The sequence below is a fragment of the Lithobates pipiens genome, unplaced genomic scaffold (genome assembly GCF_037356315.1).
Source record: "Lithobates pipiens isolate NorthernLeopardFrog02 unplaced genomic scaffold, aLitPip1_a1.2 Scaffold_22, whole genome shotgun sequence".
Taxonomy (NCBI): domain Eukaryota; kingdom Metazoa; phylum Chordata; class Amphibia; order Anura; family Ranidae; genus Lithobates; species Lithobates pipiens.
This window is the reverse complement of record NW_027507784.1, coordinates 194,612,624-194,632,419: the sequence shown is the minus strand read 5'-3', so window position 1 is coordinate 194,632,419 and position 19,796 is coordinate 194,612,624. Positions and strand designations below refer to the sequence as shown.

Below are 19,796 nucleotides of genomic sequence, written 5' to 3'. Positions count from 1 at the left end.
ACAGGGAAATGCTACCAAAGAAAAGCCACGAAATGGAAATTGCTATGACAGGAAAAACTATGACAGAAAGCTACGAACAAAACAACTTTTTTTTTTTGCTGCTTATGACAGGAACAAGCTAAGACAGAGAAAATGCTTACGGCAGAGAAAACGCTACGAATTAAATGCTGCAACAGGAAAATACTACGAATGAAAGCTGCGACAGGAAAATGCAAAGACTGAAATGCTGACGACAGGAAAAGCTACGAATCAAATGCTGCGACAGGACAATGCTGCAAAAGAACCGCTACGACAGGAAAACTCCGCTAATGAAATTCTGTCACTGTAAAACGCTGCGACAGAACCACAGACGACGCTTGCCAAGAACTGCTTTGAGTGGTCTGCTATGGTGGAAAACGCCATGATCGAACCACTATGACTGACCCGCTGTGACTGGAACCTGCTGTAACAGCACTGGTTATGACTGGCCATGCAGTAACAGGAACACTGAGACTGAACGCCTGACAGCGCCTGCTGCCAGCACATGAACAACAGTACCCGTTAGGAACGTTGAGACTGGACACGTTATGACCAAGATGCTGAAGATTGACCGACCCCCGCTAGACTGGAACATCATGACTGAACATGTGTGACTGCACCCGCTATGACAGTGACACACTATGCCAGCTATGACTGAACACATGAAAGCACGTGCTGATTATTAAGGAGCAGCGCCATCTGTTACCCAGAATCCCCGGTATACAGGGATCAAGCTGGCGGTGGGCGTCTGTGCTATGACCTCAGCAGGATCAGCCCGCTCTCACGTTCTGCCAACGCAACATGTTTCAGGCACTAGGGGAATGGTGGGCAAGTATGGAAAAGGAACCCCCCCCCCCAGATAGATCCAGGGGACAGTAGCTGCTTACTAGTCTTAGAAGGGAAGGGCCCCGGGGCCATTTGCTGCTCTGTCATGACCTGGCCGGTCAATGAGCAGAAACAAGCATGCAGAGCAGTATTGCAGTGTCCTGACCCCTGACAGGGTACGCTTGGCTCTGATCAGCAGATGGCCAACTGAGAAGTAAGGAGCACCATGACAGCCGTGGAGCGTGCACCATCATGAACCCTCCCCCTGACCACAGCAAACACTGGGAGAAGTGGATGGACGGACGATACACCCCCCCCCCCCCTCTACTGCTGGCGTGACTAGGGAGAATGGATGCCCCGACTCACCCCCCTGTGATTTCATGCACACCATCAGAACAAACAAGCGAGTGCTTACAGAGCGGCATACAGAAATGACAGGCTTACTGAAATAAATGTTGCTGGAACCACACGGCCCCCAAGGACACAGTATGGAGTGTAAGGGATGACAGGAGATGAGGAGTAACTGTCATCTTCACTGCCTGTTTAACTCCTGAAGACCCAACACTGAAGTGTGTACATTACACATGGGGGGGGGGGGTGATTGGCCACACAGTAACCGTCCAGGACAGCCCCCCCAAGCCAAAGTTCCCCTGCGATCAGACTGACCCCCCCAGCTCAGGCCGGCCCCTGAGAGGGACAGGTGGCATCCGATGCGGGCCCTCCGTTAATGCCACCCGCCCGCACCTACCGGAAACGCGACCAGTGGAACCAAAGAGAGTATTGCAGACGACCACGCTGCAGCTGTTGCTGCTGCTAGTCAAAAAAAACGGAAGTGACAAAAGAGCCCTGAACCCAGAAGTAACGTGACGGCAACCCTAAAATGAGCCGACGAAGGCTCTGATGGAGGAGGAGGGATTTAAAGACCTCAGACTCCTCCTACAAATTCAGGCTAGCTTGCGGCCAGCCTTCCAACTTGTTGTTCACCTTTAGGGTTATATTAAATGTTTTCAAGTTGAACAGAAAATTTATCTTATTTCTTATATTCCCAAATTTATGTGATTTTGAATTCGCATAGCAAATACATACCATCTTGTGCGATTCTTTAATCGCATCGCCTATATAAAAGGTTTTATATATTTTATTATATACCGTATTTATCAGCGTATAACAGACTTTTTTTCCCCTTAAAATCAGAGGAAAATAGGTGGTGCATGTTATACACTGATCCCCACTGTCTGTGAGGGGGGGGAAAAAGACTGAGCTGAGTGCTCAGCTCCGCTCGCAGTCATGCCGCTCCACCTCCCTGCTGTCTCTTAGGGAATGAGGAGCGGGCGCTGCCGAAAAAGACCAAGTCGAGTGTACTGTGTACTCAGAGTCCTGCCATTAAACCTGTGTTATATCCATCATAGGAGCCGGGCTATGGGGCGGGACTGCGAGAAGATCTGAAAGGAGCTGAGTACATACGAGTACACAGGCTCTGTCTATCTCGGCGGCGGCAAATTTAAACGGTTACATGCCGCAAATGGCACTGGGCAAGGCTGCAAATGACACTGATCATTCTGCAATGATGGACAAGGCTGCATTGATGGCCATTTAAATATAAATTTTTTTTCCTTTAAACTTCCCTCCTAAAAGTATTTTTCCTTAAAATTCCCTCCTAAACTTGGGGTGTGCGTTATACGCCGATAAATATGCGGTATACACTTTGCCTAAGTGATATGTAATTGCAATCTTCAGATTTATATCTGGGACGTTTTCCGGTATGTAATACATACCACCAGCGCTACACATTTATCTCACATATTTTACAATAAGTCTTATTGTTTTGTTTGTTGCTATTTTTTTTATAGGGGGTGGGACCCCACAAGGTGTGGTGCTGGTTTTGTTGGTTGATGTCCTTTAGATTTAGATTGGGCCTGCCCAATTGCATGCAAATTGAAACTCTTAAGGTATGACATAATATATGGCTTTGGTAAATTTAAAGGAAACAAGCTAAAGAAAATTGTATAGTGTGTATCCAGCGTAACTTTTTGGATTCACTCGGATGAAAGCAATCATATGGCAGTTTCACATTATTGCAGTGCTGATAAAGCTTTTTCTATTGTAGCAGACAAAGCTCATTGTAGGATGAGATTATATCTCTCTCCCGAATTTATTCTATTCGTGGGGAGTAATCATCTTTTTTTTCTTCCTAGTTATTGCTTATGCAGCAAAGATCACCGTAGAAGCAATAGTTTCAGCAGCCACAAATGGTTAACTATTCATGAATAGTCCACTTTTGGTTGCGCTCTGTGTGATTGGCTACAGCTAATAAAATGGTAGAGGTATCATGCAATTTCTGTGGGTCAATCACAACAGTAAGGAAGCTAGTCACAAATGGAAAGCCATGCACGACAGATTGTTTACATTGTTATGTGGTCATTGAGCATACAGGAGGGGTACACTGAGCAGACACAATGACATAAATGCAAATGATTGTATCTGCATACGCCACCCCGCTTAGTATATTTACTTTGGCAGGTTAGCATATGGTTACCAGACGATTGACAAGTCCAAGTAGGTGTACTCTACTGCCAACATTCAACTAGAACCCAGGAGAATATGATTTGTGATGAATATTCTTACGGCATTGTGTATAACAGATTTTATTGTTATATTGGTCATACAAATGAGTTGTGCTGACTAGACTACCCTTCAAAACCATGTTAGTCATAGGCTTTCCACATGCAAGCTTTAAGTGCAAGTTCACCTCTTCTCAAAAAACAAAAAGTGAACGCACTACACCCTCTGGTCCCTGCTGAAGTAGAAGACTGGCTTTCAAATCCTAGTACCACTGCACTGGCTGCAGGGGCAGTGAAAAAAGCATCCAGAGGAAAATGCAACAAGTGTGTAGTGGGTTTACATTTTATTTCATTTCATTTTTGTGAAAAGGTGAACTTGCACAAGAGCAGTGTACTGTAAAAAGCTAATTTTACAAAAGCATTAGCAAAGTTTCTGCCAGTTGTTGAGCATCTCTCTTGAAGCCTTAAAAAAACAAACAAAAAAAACAAACAAACACCCTTCAGCTGTGGTTTGGTACTATCATAAGAATACAGTCTGCAACCTCAAACTAGCTTCTAACTGGATAAACAAGTTTCAAATAGACTGAGACATGTGTAAATTGACATCACTCACATTAGAATTCATAAAAAAAAAAAAAATAAAAAAAAAGAGAACCAAAGAATTCAGAATAGACTGAAGCAAGTGTATTGTGTTTACATTTCCCGCTGAACTGTCCTTTTTGGGATACAGTTGTCCAAAAACTCAGGATACCTTAACAGTACTGCACGCAGACTGCTTCCAAGCCTTGACGATATTTTAAAGGAATTTGTTGCCCCCCCCCCCCCAACTTATTGCTGCAAATTATCTATACAGACAATAGCAGTGCCTGCAGCAACAGCATCGGTTTTTACTACTTACACTCTGGACATAAAATTTAAAAATTGCTTGAGCTGGGCGGATGCAATCACTATTCAGCAGTCACAGCTGTCTAAATATATTATAGAGGTTCAGTCCATCCTCATGGTCAGCATATGGAAAAGTGTCTTTACAGTAAAATTTTGAAACTAGCTTTCCTCGGTAGCTAGTTCTAGCCATCCCAGTAGTTTTTTTAAATTGAGATTTTTTTGTTTTATACGAGAAAAAAAAAAAAAGGGGGGGGGGTGGATGTGTTCCTAAATGAGCAGCATGGAATAGGCCATTACCATTTACTACCAGAGATTGGTTATCCACGGTTCTGTACATGGATGTCGAACTCTGTACTTGCATTTTTCAACCCAGCTACATAAGGCTGCTGTACTGTACATAATCCTTTAAAAGCTGAAACTCATGTGTACAGGGTCAATAGTAAATAAATGCACAACGAAAAAAAAAAAAAAAAAAACATCTGTGTAGAAGCTCTGGTCTTTCACTCAAGATACTTTCATGATGCATAAAGCAAGCCACATTAGCATTACTGCTGTAGTGGTGAACCTTACATTTGTAAACCTTTAGCTTGTATGATTTAACTTTGATTCAATTCAAAAACACCATTCAATTCTCTACCATACAAACATTCTTTGAAGCATCTACCGATCCTTAAAGTATATAAAAGGCCAAAACTTTTTTTCTATTATGGATGCAGTAGGATGTGTGATGACACAGGGGTGGCACCTGTCAAGTTTATTTTTTTGCCATCCCATTGGGATGACTGTGGCTCATTTTCAGTCCCAAAGACATATCAATAGGTGGGGGGAAAAAACCCAAATAGACAGCTGTCACTGCAACAAGCATAAGACCCATTCCTGTCCCGGTGACAACTCAAAACAGACAGCAATTAAAAAAAAAAAAAAATAACTGACAGGTGTTCTAAGCTTCACCATTCTATTAAAAATCATTTTGGCTTTAGATACACTAGGTTTATGATTTTTTTTTTTTACACACACGTATAAATGTATAGCAGAAATCTTTGTGAATCACCACACTAGATAACATAGGAAACATACAACATGTTACCTCCATTAACACTGCCCACGTGTATTTTTATTTTGCGTGGATTTAGCCTGAAAAATACTTGGACAAACTTGTTCAACATACCTTAAAATGTACATTATTAAAGGTAAGAAGGAGCTGATCTACTACAGCAAGCACATTCCTATTGACAAAACATTTCAACAGATAATACATGAGCTTGAAATCACATGAAACTACATTAACAGTTTTTCGTATGTAACTTCCCCATCCATGTCCCCTAAAAAACACAACAAACAAAATTAGTACACTAAACAAATGATTTAATTGTATACCAACTACTTTCAACTGAGGGCAAGCAGAATATAATTAATAACATTGCTATTTTCAAACAATAAAAAAATTGGATTTATCAAATGTGAGCTTTCAGTAAGAAAAAAAGCTTTATTGTCATTTATAGAACATTGCTCGACTGATTAAAAATACAACACAAAGTATGTTATTTGATGCAGTGCAGGTTCCCCAGATGCAAAGTCAAACCTCAAGACTTTGTTATCGTTGCTGTGTGATCCCTGCTGATCTACAAAGAAAAAAAAGATGCATGCAGTTACATTTACAGAGCAACTATTGTTCAAACATATTGCTAAATAGCTATACATAATAAATGCGCCAGTAAACCCAAATTACAACTTAAAAAATTATATAAAGAGTCATTAACAGGTGGTGAATTTCTTTGGCTCACCTACTACTTCAGTACAAAGAACTATTGATCTCGGCAAACAAGCATTTTCCAACATCACTGTCAAGGCAAAGTGTGCAGTTGGACGGGATAAAAAAACAGAGCTCCACCATCTGGCTGGAGAAAAGACTGTCCCATTTGGACCTCAATTAATTCCCATTTTGGAGACACACTGTATCCCATTTTGGAGACACACTGTATCCCATTTTGGAGACACACTGTATCCCATTTTGGAGACACACTGTATCCCATTTTGGAGACACACTGTATCCCATTTTGGAGACACACTGTATCCCATTTTGGAGACACACTGTATCCCATTTTGGAGACACACTGTATCCCATTTTGGAGACACACTGTATCCCATTTTGGAGACACACTGTATCCCATTTTGGAGACACACTGTATCCCATTTTGGAGACACACTGTATCCCATTTTGGAGACACACTGTATCCCATTTTGGAGACACACTGTATCCCATTTTGGAGACACACTGTATCCCATTTTGGAGACACACTGTATCCCATTTTGGAGACACACTGTATCCCATTTTGGAGACACACTGTATCCCATTTTGGAGACACACTGTATCCCATTTTGGAGACACTGCTGGCAGCACAGTCAATACCAAAGGCTGCTGTTCAAGCATCAACATTTCCCAAGACTGTACCAACCCTTTGTGTCATTACACTGCAAGAAGAAGATGCTGACACTGGATAAGTGAGCATATACAGTGCAATGAAAAAGTACTCATATCCCTTGACATTTTTCACATCGTCATGTTACAACCAAAAACGTAAATGTATTTTATTAGGATTTTGTGTGCTAGACCAAAACTAAGTGGCACATAATTGTGAAGAGGAGAGCAAATAGTAAATGGTGTTCACATTTTTTTACAAATAAATATGTGAAAAAGTAGGAGGTGTACCAAAACATAAAATCGGCCAAAAAATGTTTCCCCCCCCCCCATTTGGCCGAAAGACAAAAAGGTGGCAATAATGGCACCAAAGAGGGGGTGGTTCAATCTGGGTGCTGCACATTGCAGGGGTGTCCTCCCCTCCCCCCTCACACAAAGTGGTGATTGCCCGCTGTGTCACGAGCTGAATTGTTCAACAGCCACTGTAAAAGTACACTGATCCAAATGCAAGGAGATTGAATCATTGTGTCGTGCATCATAGGATGCGGGGCAATTCAAATCCAGCTCCGTGACACAGGAGGAGACCGCCGCTCTCATCTGGACACTGGTGAGGCTGGATCTGATGGGCTGCATTGATCTATTGTATCATGTCTGCTAGAGGTGCACCGAATGGAAATGTTATTACTATTAGTAAGTGATTGCAGACATGATACAAGAGATGGTTAGAGACTGCATTTTTCTTGAGCGTTTCTTCCAATAAAAGGTGCCAATAATGGGCAACATTAAAATCATATTAATTTTAATGGATATTAATTTTAAAAAAATTCAAACAATACAAGTCTATTTACAAAACATTAAATGTTTTTTAAAAGCGGTAATTTTTGGTTTAGTGCATCCTAAATTTTCAGTACTAAAATTTCCATTCAGTGCAGTCAAAACTTTGTAGAAACACTGCAATTACAGCTGCAAGTCTTTCTGGGTATGCCTTTATCAGCTTTGCACATCTAGGGTGAAAATTTTGCCCATTCTTTGCAAAATAGCTCAAGCTCTGTAAGATTGGATGGAGCGCCTCTGAATAGCAATTTTCAAGTCTTGCCACAGATTCTCAATTGGATTTAGGTCTGGACTTTGATGGGGCTATTCTAAGGCCCCATACACACCATTAGATTTTCTGCAGATTTAACAAAACCATGTAATGCAAGGGCCTGCCCGATTGCATACAAATTGAAACTCTTAAGGTTTGACCTCATATTATATGGGTTTAGTAAATCTGAAGACAAAAATCTGCAGAAAATCTAATAGTGTGTATGGGGTCTAACACATGAATATGCTTTGACCTAAACCATTCTATTGCATCTCTGGCTGTATGTTTAGGGTCACTGTCCTGCTGGAAGGTGAATCTTCGCACCAGGCCCAAGTCTTTTGCAGACTAACTAATCTAAGATTGCCCTGTATTTGGCTCCATCCATCTTCCCATCAACTCTGACCAGCTTCCCTGTCCCTGCTGAAGAAAAGTGTGTTTAGGGTGATCTGTAGTATTAGTTTTCCGCCACACAGAGTTTTGCTTTTAGGCCAAAAAGTAAAATTTTGGTCTCATCTGATCAGACTTCTGATAGCCATTGCTGAAAGAAAGCTTTCTTGTTGCCACTCTTCCATAAAGGCCAGATTTGTGCAGTGCTCGACTAATAATTGTCCTGTGGACAGATTCTCCCACCTGAGCTGTGGATCTCTGCAGTTGCTCCAGAGTTATGGGCCTCTTGGCTGCTTTGCTGATTAATGCTCTCCTTTCCCGGCCTGTCAGTTTAGTTGGACAGCCAGGTCTAGGTAGGTTTGCAGTTGCACCATACTCTCTCCATTTTTGGATGATGGGTTGAACAGTGCTCTGCGAGATGTTCAAAGCTTGGGTAATTTTTAATTTTTTTTATAACCTAATCCTGCTTTAAACTTCAACACAACTTTATCCCTGATCCATCTAGTGTGTGCCTTGGCCTTCATGATGCCGTTTGTTCACCAAGGTTCTCCAACAAACCTGAGGGCTTATGTACTTATGCTGATTAAATTACATACAGGTGGACATTACTAATTAATCAACTTCTGAAGGCAATTGGTTCCATTAGATTTTATAGTTAGGGGTATGAGAGCAAAGGGGGCTGAACTCAAATGTACGCCACACTTCAGATATTTGTAAAACATTTAAAAAAAAACATTTTTCAAGGGGTATGAATATTTTTTTCAAGGCACTGTATATTGTCAGTCTCTCTAAAGAAAAAGAGGATGAAGGCATTGTGAGAAGAGATTGCACACATACATTCAGATAGAATATAAAAGCACACAGGAGAGTTTGACAAAACCGTAAAAAGAAATGAAATAGAATGTTTACAATTACAACTGCAAAACAGTGTAGATGAACATCATCAGTACAGGGCACTGCACTCAAAACTTTAATCTACCGATTACAGTCAGGAAGGGTTAATATGTGTAACTGAAGAAGAGGTTTTTTGGGGATTTTTTGTTTTCTTTTTAAAAATTAAAACCTGCAATGAGAAGAGTAAGCTGCCATTACTGTTCTCCCCAAAAATGCTAGTTGCCCATCATATGGCTACTTTAATTTATGCACATATACTATACAGTCCTGTGATAGTTGCCCCCTTCCTGATTTTTTTTGCAGATTCATCACACGTAAAATGATTCAGATTGTTGCACCTGTGCACTCTGCTGGTTTTTGTTAATCAGCAGGCACCTGTGCAACACTCATCCCTGAGAGTTGCTCCAGAGACTTCTCATAGAAGCACTTGCATATTTGTTGCACAGGTGATATCATTTTTCGCACACGTGTATGCTGTTGGTTTTTGATGAACAGTCACTAGTCCAAAACCCATCTGTAAGACCCCTTTCACACCACACTGCCCATAGCCTGGGCGGCAAAACGCTGCTATTTTTAGTGGCGCTTTACCGCAAAATTTCCATCGCATTTTGGCCGCTCGCGGGGCACTTTTAACCCCCGCTAGCGCCCGAGAAAGGGTTAAAACCGCCGGCAATAGCGGCGTTTTGCCGGCGGTATTACAGCGCTGCCCCATTGATTTCAATGGGGAGCAGCGGTGGGAGGAGCGGTAAACACACCGCACCAAAGAAGCTGCTGGCAGGACTTTTCCGACGTCCTGCCAGCGTACTGCTGCAGTGTGAAAGCCCTCGGGGCTTTCACACTACAAACAATAGTGCAGCTTTTTTAGGGCGGATTGCAGGCGCTATTTCTAACGCTATAGCGCCTGCAAAACGCCCTGGTGTGAGAGGGGTCTTAGGGTTGCTCTAGGGAATTTCACAAATTTATTTTTCTATAAGCGCTGCATTTTATTCTTTAATATTAAAAATTGTTTGATGACCTGAACCATTTAAGTGTGATAAATATGCAGAGAAAAAAAAGAATATATATATATTTTGACTACTTGCCCTTCCCAAGGTTCTCGCTGGAAATGACTCAATACTTTCTCTGAAGTACAAAATTCAGGTAAGTAAACCCTAAAAATTTGTTTGGACTATATTTTTGGTATTTTAACCACCTCAGCTCCAGAAGGTTTTACCTACTTCATGAACAGGACATTTTTGCTATTCAGCACTGCACTACTTTATTTGGCAATTGTGTGGCAATGCCATACATACTTTACTTTCTGCTATAAAACATATCCAATCAAAATTTTTTTCTCTCCATTAAAAATGTCTTTATAAATGTAGGCTGAAATATATTCTGCTACATTTGGTAAAAGAAAAAAAACAAAAAACAAAAAAAAAAACCCCTTCATGTTTCTTCATCTTTCCATCTACTAAATCCTCTGCCCTTGTTGTTTTAACTCTGGATAGTAAAACTTTTTTCTGCCAGTAAATGCCTTATACAGCCCACTTCCTGTTTGTCTAGTAAAAAGGCCTAGGCTTATGACATCATGCACAGCTCTCTCTCACTGAGTTTGCCAGGAAGGGGGGGGGGGGGGAGCACAAGTCATAAGAGGGCCATTGAGAGCCACAGAGCTGGAGGTGTGCCCCTGTGTAAACCCCGTTAGTGAATGGGCAGTAGCTTCAGGTACCCAGTTAAAATGGATGCAGCCAGACTTGGTGGAGGGAGATTTCTGCAGCATATTTGGCAAGCACAGAACCACAGTATATATAAAATATGCAAAGTGGTTGAGGGAAGCTTCAGAATGGCAAAGATGTTTTTATTACAAATTATGTGAGCAGACTGCCGTTCCTCTGTAATTTGTTTGTGCAAAAGTTCTAGCATCTACAAACTATGGTATAAATAGTGGATTTTTTTTTTTTTTTTTTTACTATTAAGGGGCGTAGGCAGTGATCAGCAACTTGTAGCGGGACTATGATAGTGCAGTGACACTGCCATCAGCAGTGACATGAATACATTGATCGGTGCTAATAATATACACCATCACTGTACTAATGACACTGGCTGGAAAGGAGGAATCAAATTTTTAACCGTATTGCTAACAAGTGTAAAGTGTGCTGCCTTTACTGAGCAAAGTAAGTGTTTTATCTTCTTGCAGAGAGGAAATAAATTAAAAAATAAAGCCACATCGCTGTACTGAGTGGAAAGCCCTGTGTTTACCAACACAGAGCTCTCGTCTGTCATTCGCTCAGTGGGCCCCACTGATATATGCTACTGAACAAGGCTGATAGCACAGCTGGGGTGGGCAGTATAAGTGTGTGGGCCTGAACTGGTTAAGGATGTGTGTGTGGTGGGGGGGGGGGGGGGGGGTCAGTGTCCATGTACTGCCTCCTGTGCCTAGTATAAAATTATTATTGATGTATCCAGATGAGGAAACTTAACTTTTAATCATAATTTGTAAAACATCTCCCAGGTTATAATCAAAGCACATTAGGTTTATGTGTTGTTCATTACCTCTGCAATCCTCTTGCAGTAGCTATTTTTTTGCTCTCTCCTTATCCTTATCTCTAGAACTGCCATGGTAACCTTTGTTACGACTTCCTGATCGACTACGATGTCGCCTGTGTCTGTCCCTTGATCTTGATCTTCGTTTGTCACGAGAAGTGGATCGTGATCTTCGTCGTCGCCGATCCCGTGAACGCGATCTGAGAGAGAAAGAAACACATTACGTTTCAGAGCAAAGTATATGAAATGTAAAACGTCCTATACTACTAATTAAAATGCTTGTAGCTGCCTTGCATTATTCACAATGTGAACTACTGTATTTGGGCACCCTAATCTGCAATATTAACTTTCTGCTCTGAGAACACTTGTGGTAGCTAGGTTGTGCTTTGACAGACATCTAAAGCTCTGACACAGACCGATTTACTAAAACTGGAGAGTGCAAAATATGGTGCAGCTGTGCATGGTAGCCAATCAGCTTTTTTTACAATCATAGCGGCAGTTCAGCAGCTTGATCATTCTTACAGGCAGTTGGAGGGGACATCCCCCTTGAGAATGAATTGGCCGCGGCCAGAAGTGGAGCAGAGAGATTTCTAGTGACCAGTCATCTCTACGACCTTCGGAAGCATGGGTGTGATGTTATGACATCATGCCTGGGCTGGAATTAAATATTGCTGGGGACGTGGCTGGAAAGGCCTAGAAAGTTTATCCTTATCTCAGTCTTTACAGCCTGAAGGAGAGATCTGGGGTCTCTAGACTCCATAAAGGAGGACCTTGTCACGCATGATTCCTATTACAAAGGATTGTTCCATTCATTGTAATAGGAATAGAAGTGATATATATATATATATATATATAAAAAAAAAAAAATTAATTTAAGAGAAAGTGTATAAAAATAAAGGTAAAATAAACAAAAACAAAAAATGAAAGCGCCCCTGTCCCCGGGTGCTCGCACACAGAAGCGAACACATACGCAAATTGCACACATATATATAGTGTTCAAAGCAAGAGCAACAATTTTAGCCTAAGACAGCCTCTAACTCTAAACTGGTTACCTGTAAAAATAAAAAATGTAAAGCAGTGATCAGATCTTTAAATACCAAAGTTTGGCACCATTCCACAAGTGTGTGCCATTTTAAAGTGCAACATGTTACGTATATATTTATGCGGCGCAACATCTTTCACATTATACAAAAAAAGTTGGGCTAACAGTTTGTATTTATGAAACTCTTGCTTCATAGGAGAATCCTAAACGAACAGTGTTGTAAAACACTGTGGCCTTAATTTTTAAGGTAAACAATACTTGGATTATTAAATCAAAACCAAATTTCTTTTTTTTTTGCAAGAAAAAGGAGGCTTAAAAACACAAAAACAATACATTAGATGTATAAAGGATAACTGACATTACATTAAGTTTATAAAAGTTGAATAGTGTATTGTTCACAGCAAATCACCCATTTCAAATGACAGACACAGCATACTAAGGCCGGGTTCACACTGCTGCGGGGGGAGATCCGGATGCGGTTCGCACCGCAAATCACATCCGATCTCCGTAGCGATGCGAGTTCAGCCATACAGATAGTATGGCTGAATTCGCATCGCTCCCGCAGCAAACTCGCACGGGACCCTTTTTTTGGTCCGCAACAGAATCGGATCGCATGGGGGTTCACACCATGCGATCTGATTCCTGTGCAAGTTGGCAGATCGCACTGCGATATGCGGACGGATCTGGGGGTGTCATTAACATATCATTGACACTCCCAGCCGTCCGCATAGGGCAGTGTGAACTGCCGGCGGGAGGTGTGCGATGCGGGAAAAGGCCGCGGATTCGCGGCGTTCCCGCATCGCTGTGGTGTGAACCCGGCCTAAATGACAAATTCAGCTTTGCCTTAAAGAACAAGAGTTCTCAAGCGCAGCAAATCAGACAAAGTACAGTGCATCCGGAAAGAATTCACATCGCTTTACATTTTTACCAAATTTTGTGTTACAGCCTTATTCCAAAATGGAATTCAATATTTTCCTTTAAAATTCTACAAACAATGCCCCATAATGACAACTTGAAAGAAGTTTGTTTGAAATCTTTGAAAATGTAACAAAAAAATAAAATCCCATGTACATAAGTATTCACAGCCTTTACCATGACACTCAAAATGGAGCTCAGGTGCATTCCGTTTTCACTGATCAGCCTTGAGTTGTTGCTACAACTTGATTGGAGTCCACCTGTGGTAAACTCAATTGATTGAAAATGATTTGGAAAGCCACAGACCTGTCTATAGAAAGTTCCAAGTCAGAGCACAAACCAAGCCACGTAGTCCAAGGAATTGTCTGTAGACCTCCAAGACAGGATTTTATCGAGGCATAGAGCTGGGGAAGGGTACAGAAAAATTCCTGCAGCATTGAGGATTCCAATGAGTACAATGGCTGCCACCCATAAATAAATTTGGAACCGCCAGTCAGGAGAGATGGGTCTAAAGTCAGGGAAGTGACCAAAAACCAGACAGACACTCTGACAGAGCTCCAGCATTTCTCTGTGGCGAGGATAACCTTCCAGAAGAACAACAATCTCTGCAGCACTCCACCAATCAGGCCTGTATGGTAGAGTGGTCAGGCACTCCTGGTGTTTGACAAAAGGCAGCAGAAGGACTCTGACCATGAGAAACAAATCTCTCAGGTCTGATTGAACAAAGATTGAACTCTTTGGCCAGAATTGCAAGTGTGTCTGCAGGTAACCAGACCCTACTCATCACCTGGCCAATACCAGCCCTACAGGGAAGCATGGTGGTGGTAGCATCATGCTGCGGGGATGTTTTCCAGCAGCAGGGACTGGGAGACTAGTCAGGATCGAGGAAAAGATGAATGCAGCAATATACAGAGACATCCTTGAAGAAAACCTGTGCCTGAGCACTCTGGACCTCAAACTGGGATGAAGGCTCCTCTTCCAACAGGACAATGACCCTAAACATACAGCCAAGATAAGAAGTGGCTACGGAGCAGCTCTGAATGTTCTTGAGTGGCCCAGCCAAAGCCAAGACTTGAACCAGATTGAACATCTCTAGAGGGATCTGAAAATGGCCATGCACCAACACTCCATCCAACCTGATGGAGCTTGAGAGGTCTTGCAAAGAATGGGAGAAACTGCCCACAAATTGGTGCGCCAACGTTGTAGCATCATATTCCAAAAGACTTGAGGCTGCAATTGGTGCCAAAGGTGCTTCAACAAAGTATTGAGCAAAGGCTGTTAATACTTATGTACATGTGAATTTTTTTTCGTTTTTAATTTAATAAATTTGCAAAGATTTCAAACAAACTTCTTTCACATTGTCATTATGGAGTATTGTTTGTAGAATTTTAAGGAAATAAGGCTGTAACATAAAATGTGGAAAAAGTGAAGCATTGTGAATACTTTCCAGATGCACTGTATGAGCAGAACAAGATGGATTCCGATTGTTTACTAGGTGTTACAGTGAGGGCGAAAAAAAAAAAAAAAAAAAGTATTTGATCCCCTGTTTTTGCATGTTTGCTCACTGAAAAAGAAATGGTCAGTCTATGGTAGGTTTATTTTAACAGAGAACAAAAATATTTCAAAAAAGTTACACATTTTTTAAATCAATCATATTCCAATTTCTCCACCATGGCCAAGACCAAAGAGCGGTTCATCGATGTCAGGGACAAGATTGTAGACCTACACAAGGCTGGAATAGGCTATAAGACCATTGCCAAGCAGCTTGGCGAGATAGTTGGTGCGATTATTCGCAAATGGTAGAAACACAAAATAACCATCAATCTCACTTGGTCTGGGGCTCCATGCAATATCTCACCTTGTGAAGTTTCAATGATCATGAGAACTGTGAGTAATTAGCCCAGAAATACACAGGAGGATCTTGTCAATGATCTAAAGACAGCTGGGACCATAGTCGCCAAGAAAACAATTGGTAAAGCTACGCCATAAAGGACTGAAATCCTGTAGCACCCGCAAGGCCCCCTGCTCAAGAAAGCACATGTGCAGGCCCATCTGAAGCTTGCCAACAGACATGTGAATGATTCAGAGGAGAACTGGGTGAAAGCGTAGTGGTCTGATGCGACCAAAATCAAGCTCTTTGGCATCAACTCAACTCGCCGTGTTTGGAGGAGGAATGCTGCCTATGACCCCAAGAATATCTGCAAATATGGAAACTATGCTGGGGGGGGGGGGGGGGGGGGGGGGATGGTCTTCTGCTAAGGGGACAGGACAACTTCACTGCATCAAAAAGGGATGATGGACAGGGCCATGCACCGTCAAATCTTGGGTGAGAACCTCCTTCTCTCAGCCATGGCATTGAAAATGGGTCGTAGATGGGTATTCCAGCATGACAATGACCCAAAACACACACACCCAAGGCAACAAAGGACTGGCTTAAGAAGCACATTAAGGTCCTGGAGTGCCCTAGCCAGTCTCCAGACCTTAATCCCATAGAATATTAGTGGAGGGAGCTGAAGGTTTGAGTTACCAAACATCAGCCGTAAAACTTTAATGATTTGGAGAGGATCTGCAAACAGGAGTGGGACAAAATCCTTCTTGAGATGTGTGCAAACCTGGTGGTCAACTACAAGAAATGTCTGGCCTCTGATTGCTGACAAGGGTTTTGCCACCAAGTACAAAGTCGTGTTTTGTAAAGGGGTCAAATACTTATTTCACTTTTTAAAGTGCAAATCAATTTATAACTTTAAAATCTAATTATTTTTATAAATTTTATACACAAACTGTATAAACATGCAACCCATGTACGTATTAAAATACATGAACAAAAAGGGGAGGAGGGGAAACAAAAAAAAACAAAAAACACCCCCCCCCCCCCACGTTGTCTTGCCCCATTGCTCAAATTTATCTACTCCCATCTCGCCATCCATCCAACTTCATCAGACCACCTTTTCCATACATCTTCAAAATTCCCTAGACAGCCTCTATGTCAGGGGTCTCAAATTGACGGCACTCCAGCTGTGGCGAAACTACAAGTCCCATGATGCATTGCAAGGCTAAGAGTTACAAACATGACCCCCACAAGCCGAGGCATGATGGAACTAGTAGTTTTGCAACAGCTAGAGGGCTGGCGGTTTTAGACCCCTGCTCTATTCAGAAAGATATATTTTTCCTTAATTAAGGTCCCTTATTTGAGTACTTTCAGACTAAGGCATTGCCGGTAAAGCGCCGCTATTTTAGCGGATCTTTTCGGCCACTAGTGGGGAGCTTTCAACCACTATCCACAACTACTTAGAATTTATCGAATATCATAATTCTGATAGAAGACCTTTTTCTGTCTGTCTAACCCAACAAAGCTATTACCACTGATTTATTAAATGTCAGTTCATGGGAATGGCCCTGGGCTTTTAAGGCATCTCCAAGCTGTAAAAACAGAAAAAAATCTGTGGTTTGGGATATTAGATTAGTTTCTTCATTCAATAAAGGTTTTATCACATCTTCCTGAAATAACTATACCATATACAGTCGCTTAAACCTCCATATCTCAAACCCTTCCAGTTTTATCAGTTCCCCATAACTAGCCCTTAATTTCTGTAATATTTTTCATTTCCTGACATACTTTGTCCAACAAATAACACGTTATGAATCTTTTAGTCGTACAATTGATTTCTAGCCTCCAGTAAAGAAATCGAGTATTTGTCACATACTGATAGCAATGGTCTCCAAACTGTGGACCAGATGTGGCCCCTTGGGGCATTCTCACCCCCCACTGTCAGCAACAGTGGTATAAATCCTGCCACTTTCACAGACAATGGGACACTATGCTTCCCATTGATATTAGTGATGGGACACTATTCCTCCCACTGATACCAATGATGGGGCACCATTACTGACACCAATGATAGGACACTATTCCTCACATTAAATACCAACGGGGCACTATTTCTCCCCCTAATGCCTCAATGATGGAGCATTGTTTTCTCCTACTGACGCCAAGACATTTTCTTCTGCCACTGGCCACAGTCCTGCCCCCCCCTAAAGTTTGAAGGGCAGTAAACTAGCCCTTAGGTGGTTTGGAGACCCCTGCTGCATTGGATTAGAATTTGACACGACTGTCCATCCACAAAAGTGTTGTAGCTATAAAGTAGGCTAACTATAGGCTAAAAAGTACATTTTTAGGATGGGGAATCGTCAACCCCCCGGCTTCTTTAGTTATTAGTGTAGTTGGTTTTATACAGGGTTGTTTTTTCCTCCAAATAAGTTCTCTAAAAAGAGCAATTGTGGGGTCCAGGTCATCTTAAGATTGGCTCTGCCAATCACGGTCAGTCGGAGCTTACACCAGCTCCGACATTTATCCCTAAAGTTTACTAATAAAGGTTTCAGATTCAAAATGTTATCTCTACCCACTCGATGAAACCCAGTTATTTCTGCTGATTGTCTAATGGCAAGGGAGGGAGGCCCCACCACTATAGCAAACAATAGTGGAGATGGGGACAGCCCTGCAATGTCCCTCTAGACAGAGTAAATGGGCTAGAAATTGTATTAATTCTTATCCTTGCTTTTAGGTCCCTGTATAACATTTACCCATTTTAGAAACCCATGTCCCATACTAAAAGCCTCCAATACAGCCCATAGATATTCCCACTCCACCATATCAAAGGCTTTTTTGGGCATCTAGGCAGAGTATTGCTCTAGATCCCATAATGTCCATGGGTAGTTGCATATTGAAAAAAAAAGTCTGCAAGTGTTTGTTGATGCGGCTTTCGGAATAAAACCTGTTTGATGACCCCCGAATTAGGGTGTTAATATATCTTGATAACCTATCTACAAGGGCCCTAACCAATATCTTGACATCTGAGGTAAGGAGAGAGATAGGGCAATAAGATTCAGGTAACATTGGGTCCTTACCCCATTTTGGAATCACCAAAATAGTTTCCTGCATGGACACTGGAAGTTTTTGTATTCTGAAAGCATCATTTAATACTTCCATCAATTCTGGTAACAAACTTTTACCAATTTTTTTTTTTTCCCCATCTGTAGTCTGTCCAACCCTGGTGCTTTATTATGGGTCTGTGCAACTGCTTGCCTTAGCTCTTCCAGGGATATGGGACCATCAAGAAATGATCTGCCGATTTAAGTATTGGAAGATCCAATTTATCCAAAAATTGTTTAACTTGATTCATTGACTGACACTCAGAGTGAGGTATAAAAGTTAACAAATATGTTGACTACTACTTGTATCGTGCTTCACCACCCTTCCCGCATCTTTCACTGCTGCGATAGCTCAAGCACAATAGGGATCACAGCCAACATACATCCCACATGTTCCCCCATCTCATGTTTTGATTTTGAAAACATCTGCCATTTTCTGCTTTAGTTAAAGATAATATTTTATAAAGTTGCTGGGCCTCCTGCCATGCTAAATGCCTTTCTTCTGTAGGGTCCATGATAAAATCCTGCTGTCCGATTCACCATTTGCATTACTTCATCCTCTCGCCATCTTGATAAGCTGTTAATTTTACAGTTTTCTTTATCATTATTCCACGTAAATAAGCCTTGATAGTATCCCGGCTACTAAAAGATTAAGTCTTTATTCTACCAGTTGTGATTCTATCAAATCTTCCTCCGACATCAATGACAGCCAGTGTGGGTTAATTTTCCATGGTGGGGAAGAGAACTGTCCCTCAATCTCCATGGATACACCTTACCTTACCTTACCTTCCCCTCCCCTCCCTCTTACTGTAGTTCACTTAATCCATATTGACTGATAGTATTTTTACAACAATAGAATAGATCTTCTGTATCTCATTTAAGGACCAGCAAGACCAATTTATACCTGAACAGTGAGGAACAGGACAAGGAACATATTTTCTTCGTTTTTGACTCTGTTTGAATTGACTGTATAACTTACAGAAACTACAAACCCCATTAAAGTCTCCATTTGGTTGTAATTTTGGCTTAACGCTTCTATTAAAAACAAAATTACAGAATCGTTTTGAACCAACCTCTTTCCTCCTCTCTCTTCCTTTTCCCGCTCCTCTCGTCTCTTCAAACGTTCCTGGTTCCGTTTCTCCTGCTTGCTTGCCACAGCTTTCTAAATTTGGGAAAAAAATATATTTATTTAATAGCGTTCAATTCTATAAAATGATAGTTTATAAATGGTTGTAAACTATGATAAATCTGAATTTATGCTGCTTTCTAGGTTTGGTTATGCAACAAATACCAAATTATCACTATAGCATA

General features: G+C 41.5%; 1 protein-coding gene across 1 annotated transcript in view; it reads right to left on the bottom strand.

The window, feature by feature from the left end:
- Nucleotides 1-5,372: 5,372 nt before the first annotated feature.
- LUC7L (LUC7 like) overlaps nt 5,373-19,796 on the bottom strand; it is a 64,377-nt gene continuing 49,953 nt past the window's right edge. Inside the window, exons 7-9 of the mRNA XM_077448782.1 lie at nt 19,559-19,647; nt 11,609-11,799; nt 5,373-5,911 (exon numbers count right to left, since the gene is read on the bottom strand). Of these exons, the coding sequence (XP_077304908.1) occupies nt 11,631-11,799; nt 19,559-19,647 (258 nt within the window). The 3' untranslated portion in view covers nt 5,373-5,911; nt 11,609-11,630. The remainder of the gene's footprint in view (nt 5,912-11,608; nt 11,800-19,558; nt 19,648-19,796) is intronic.